A 4,873-nucleotide genomic window follows, 5' to 3' on the forward strand; every position below is an offset into this window, starting at 1 on the left:
GGGGGGGGGTGTAGGCATGCAGTGTGTTTTTTTTTTCAGTGTGCACAGCTTCCCAGTGGGGTGCCCTTGCTGCTGCTGCAGCCACCCAGGTACTGCTTGGCTCCCCCCACCTCCAGTGGTTCCTCCTGCCCCTGCTGTGCTGCTCTAGGCAGGGAGGAAACTGCAGCCGGGAGGCTCCTGCCCCATTATGCAGGGCTCCTGCTTCAGCTCCTGGCCATCTTCCACCCACACAGCCCCAACAGGCAGCTGCTCATTGCACTGGATGGGCAGAATGGGTGGAAGGCACCTGGGAGCTAGAGCTGACACTGGTGCTGGAGCCTCACATGCTGGGGAAGGAGCTACCTGGCTACAGCTTCCCCCCTGGCCCAGTGCATCGCAGCAGGAAGAAGAGGAGGAACCATTGGAGCAGCTCTGCTGGGAGAAGGAGCAGCCCCACTGGGAAGCTGTGTGCACTGGCCGGGGCCGGTGCTGTCAGTGAGCATGGGGCAGGTGCACAAGGGAGCACAGCATGGTATGGGCTGCCCCTGGTGGGAATGGATGGGGCTCAGCCCCATGTGGAGTGCTGTGGGGGCAACTGTGGGTTAAAGTCAATCAATTGGGCTGCATTTGGTCCATGGGCCATACTTTGTCCATCCCTGCCATAGATTGTAGTTTAGGAAGGGGCCATCTGCTTCAGCTCCTGCACAGCAGAAGGTATTGCATCTAAACCAGCCAAGATGGATGCTACCCGGCCTTTTTTTAAGAAAACCTCCCATAAAAAGATGCTACAGTGTCTCTAGGCAGTTTGTACTACATGTATTTTTTTATTAATTTGTTCCTGTTTTCCTAGGCAGAAAAGGTATGTTGGGTAGATGTGATATTGTTTATTAGACCAACTAAACAATTGAAAAAATTGTTCTTTGCAAGCCTTTGGTTACAAACACCCTTCTTCAGGCACAAGGAGAGTCTGTTGGTGTTTGTGTGTTCTCCTGTGTGGAATAGAAGGAAACATGCAAAAATGCAGGTATGTGAAAATGCAAATGTATGGCAATGAGGGACTGACTCAAAAAATAAAAATAAAAATCAGTGCCTGTGAGAGGGAGGACTGATCATAGTATTATAGTGCTTAGAGTCAGAAGGGACCTAAACAGATCATCAGGTCCAACTGCGTTCCCCAGGCAGGAATGGGTGCCGGGGTCATATCACCCCGGCCAAATATCTGTCCAGCCTCCTCTTGAAGACCCCCAAGGTAGGAGAGAGCACCACCTTCCTTGGGAGCCCATTCCAGAGCCTGGCAGCCCTAACTGTAAAGTAATGTCTCCTGATGTCCAGCCTGAACCTTCTCTCTAACAATTTGTGGCCGTTATTCCTAGTAACCCCGGGTGATGCCCGGGGGAAACAAAGCCTCCCCTGATTCCCACTGGTCCCCCCTGGTGAGTTCGTAAATGGCCACCAGATCCCCTCTCTGCCTTCTCTTGTGGAAGCTGAATAGGTTCAGTCCCTTTAGCCTCTCTTCATAGGGCCTGCCCTGCTGCCCCTTGACCTTGCAAGTAGCCCTCCTCTTGACCCTCTCAATGCTTGCCACATCCCTCTTGAAGTGCGGCGCCCAGAATGCTGTCTGATGATAAATGCTATCTGTGTTCAAGTTCCTTTATCCCTCTGGCTGCATTCTCATAGTCTCTTCCAAGATGCTGAGGGTAATATCAGGCAGTATCATTAGTGCCAACATGGATGAGCAGGAAGGGGACATGGTCAGAGGAGCTGATGAGTCTCAATGACCTCTCTACAAAATGTCCTGAATTTCAGCTATGGGCAAGCAGCACAGCATATTTTCTCATATAACACATGCACCCTGTTTTTTTGGAAGGCAGAATGTATAGAAAAACAGTTTTCCATTGTCATACCAGAGAGCTGACTGAATGTAGTATACCATGCTTGACCTCAGCAAACTTGTCTCTTCAGGCAAATTCTGTTGTGGAGACAGGGCAGTAAAAATAGGATGCAAGCAACTCTTAGCCAAATCAAGGGCACTCACCGCAACTCACAACCCATCTAGTCCATGAGTTTGCAGTTTACTGCTTATATTATAGAAGAGACACATTTTAAGGCATGGCTTGATTGTAGTGGCTTTATAGACTGCATCTGGGATCCTTTCACTGGTAAGGAGGGGCAGCCACTGAACCCTTTTCACTGGTAGGAGGGGCAACCCTTTTCACAGCCACTGCCAAATGGGCAACAGCTCTTGGCTGCTCAGCCAAAAGCTATTGCCAATTCAGCACCAACACTGAAAGGATGAACACTGGACTCCACCTTTGCTGCTTGCTGGCCCAGAGTAGTAGCCATTACAGCTCAGCATCTTCATGCTTCTATTCCTCTATGCTTCTATTACAGTGAAGAAAATTAGCTTTTCCACTATTTGAGGGCTGATTTTTAGGACAATAGTACATATGGCATGCAAGTATTGTATTAACCCAAATCCAACATGACCATGAATTTAAAATAACTAACTTCTACACATGGAAAATGTATACATTTGTTATAATTTTTCATGTATACAATCTAACTATTGGAGGATTGTCTTAAATTCATCCTCATTGCCAGTGTAGTGGGGAAAGCAATGATCAAGGGAGGCAGTGGGGAGGGCAGGCGGCTTGCCTCTTACCACCTGTCCCCCGCACTTATCCCTTCCTTGTGTTTTCCCCCATCTCTGCACCTTCACACCTGGGCTCTTTCCCTACCTGCCTTTCCCCATTTTCCCCACACCTCCTCTCATGCTGCAGCCAGAAGCTTTGGGCCCCCTTCCCTTTTTTCCCCTGTCTTCTCCCCACTGCTTACCCTTGCTCCAGCACTGGCAGGCTCAATCCCTGATCCAGCCTGGGGCATGGAGCATGGCCCAGATGTGCACCAGCAGTGCAGAGCCAGCACACCTGCTACAGGGCTGGGTTGGTGCTGTGCTCCACGATCTAAGCTGGAACAAGGGTGGAGCCAGTTGGCACGGAAGCAAAGGTAAGCAGGTGGTAGGAGGAGGAGTGCAGGGGAACAGAGTCTGCAGCATGGGGGTGGGAGAAGAGAGGAAGGGGGATAGAGGAGGAGACAAGGCAGGGGAGCGGGGGCATGAGGCTGCAGGGGGAGAGGCATGGGGTGCAAAGGTGGTTGTGGGGCAGGCAGCAACTGTAGTTCCAGCTCCTACCTGGGGCTGGGGCCAGAGCCCGGGCCACAGCAGCTGGATTAGGGGTTTTTCCCCCATGTTGAATTGGGGGAAGGGGAGGGAACTAATCTTGGAATTGAATAAATACAGTAAACATAATAGGTCTCAGTAGTCTGGTCAACCCAACCATTAGGTACTTTTTTAAGTAGTTCTCAAGCATGCCCCCTTCCCCCAGTTCTCTTCTTGGGTATGGTGGTCATGATCTTTTTATTCCTGGGGAATATGTGACTCCTTCGAACTGATGCCATCCTCTGCTGTTACCCAAGACGCTGTCTGCAGTACCATTGCTGAGAACCAGAAAGCAATTATTCATCCTTTTGTGTATGGGGTGTTTTGTGATTTGACTTTCTGGGGGTCAGAAATTCTCTTATTCTCCAGCCAGCTTTAGTGCTTTCTCTCCTCGTACCTGGGGCAAAATCTTTTGGCTTGTGGATGTCTGCTTTTCTGATACTATGAAACAGGTAGTTGTGCCTCCAGACACTGGACATTTTCCTCCAGTATGGCCACTGGCTTGTATTTAGCACACCAGCACATGCAGAAAGGCTGCTCCGACATGCTGTAAATCCAGTGCGTCAGAGCAGACTCAGTTAATCGAGTCTGCTGGAGTGCAGAAATTTACATGCTCCAGCATCATGTATATCCGTGTCCCGGTGCTGAAAAATGGCAGCGGGGCACTTTGAACTAAATCTCATTGGACAAGCTTTTAGTTCAAAGCACCACCCTGCCATTTTTTCAGCACAGGAGCACTGATACACATGATGCTTGGGTGCTTTTAATTAATGTGGCTTGCTAATTAAAATGCCTCCTGCAGCCTCCCCGAGCATGTCTGGAAATGCCCCAGAAGTCTCCTTAGTATTCGGGGGGAGTACAAACAGCATATACCCTGTGGGTTCCAACACCTGATTTCTTCTTGGCCAGACTCACCTCTGTGCACCCTCAAGAAGTGGAAGCTATTTTCCTACCCCCATGTTTTAAAAATAAAATAAGTCCTTCCTGGGTCCCTTTTCAGGGGAACTCGTAGGCAGTCTCCTTCCTTGCTGTTTGCTGCTTATTCTGTTCACAAGTGGCTGTGTTGATTTTTAATACAAGTCAGCTGTACCTGACATTTCTGGCAAGCCATGACCCCCAGTCACCATACAACGGAGAACACCACGGACTTATCGGGGGCTGGACCTGATGATCTGTTTAGGACCTTTCCGACCCTAAGTACTATGATACTATGAATGACTGCTGCTTTCGTGGGATTTTTTTTTGTGTGTGTGTGTGGTGCTTCTTGTTTGTTTGCTTGATGCTATGGGCAAGAATTAAAAACAAACACAATCTTTGTGCAGAAACAGTGAGGCTCGTTTAGAGCTGGAAACCTGGGGGCTGCAGCTCGAGTGCCAAATTTCCCTGACTGGCCGCATTGTCCCAACTGAAAAAATCCTGATGCAGGGGGAGATGGTGAGTACCAAACCTTCCACTTGAAGTTTCATACTCAAATCCTTTCACTCGAGGTCTGCTTGCCATTGGGTAAGCGCCAGCAGATCCAAGGCTGGGGACGACATGGACGTGAGAGCGAGAGGGCACCGCCATGCGGAGGGGTGGGTGGACTGATGCTGCCGAGAGACCACCCCTGGCGCTGGGCGGGAGCCCCTCCGGGGACCCCACTCCTGGCCTCCCCGAGGGGAGGGGGAGCGGGGGCGG

At 50.3% G+C, this 4,873-nt stretch overlaps 1 protein-coding gene across 2 annotated transcripts in view; it reads left to right on the forward strand.

The window, feature by feature from the left end:
• Positions 1 to 4,873, forward strand: part of PIWIL4 (piwi like RNA-mediated gene silencing 4) — a 68,885-nt gene that overhangs the window by 32,946 nt on the left and 31,066 nt on the right. For both annotated transcript variants that reach the window (XM_019525494.1, XM_019525492.1), the window contains exon 11: positions 4,519 to 4,630. In XM_019525494.1, the coding sequence (XP_019381039.1) occupies positions 4,519 to 4,630 (112 nt within the window). The remainder of the gene's footprint in view (positions 1 to 4,518; positions 4,631 to 4,873) is intronic.

This window comes from Gavialis gangeticus, unplaced genomic scaffold (assembly GCF_001723915.1).
Source record: "Gavialis gangeticus isolate Ggan-Ray unplaced genomic scaffold, GavGan_comp1, whole genome shotgun sequence".
NCBI classification, from domain to species: Eukaryota; Metazoa; Chordata; order Crocodylia; family Gavialidae; genus Gavialis; species Gavialis gangeticus.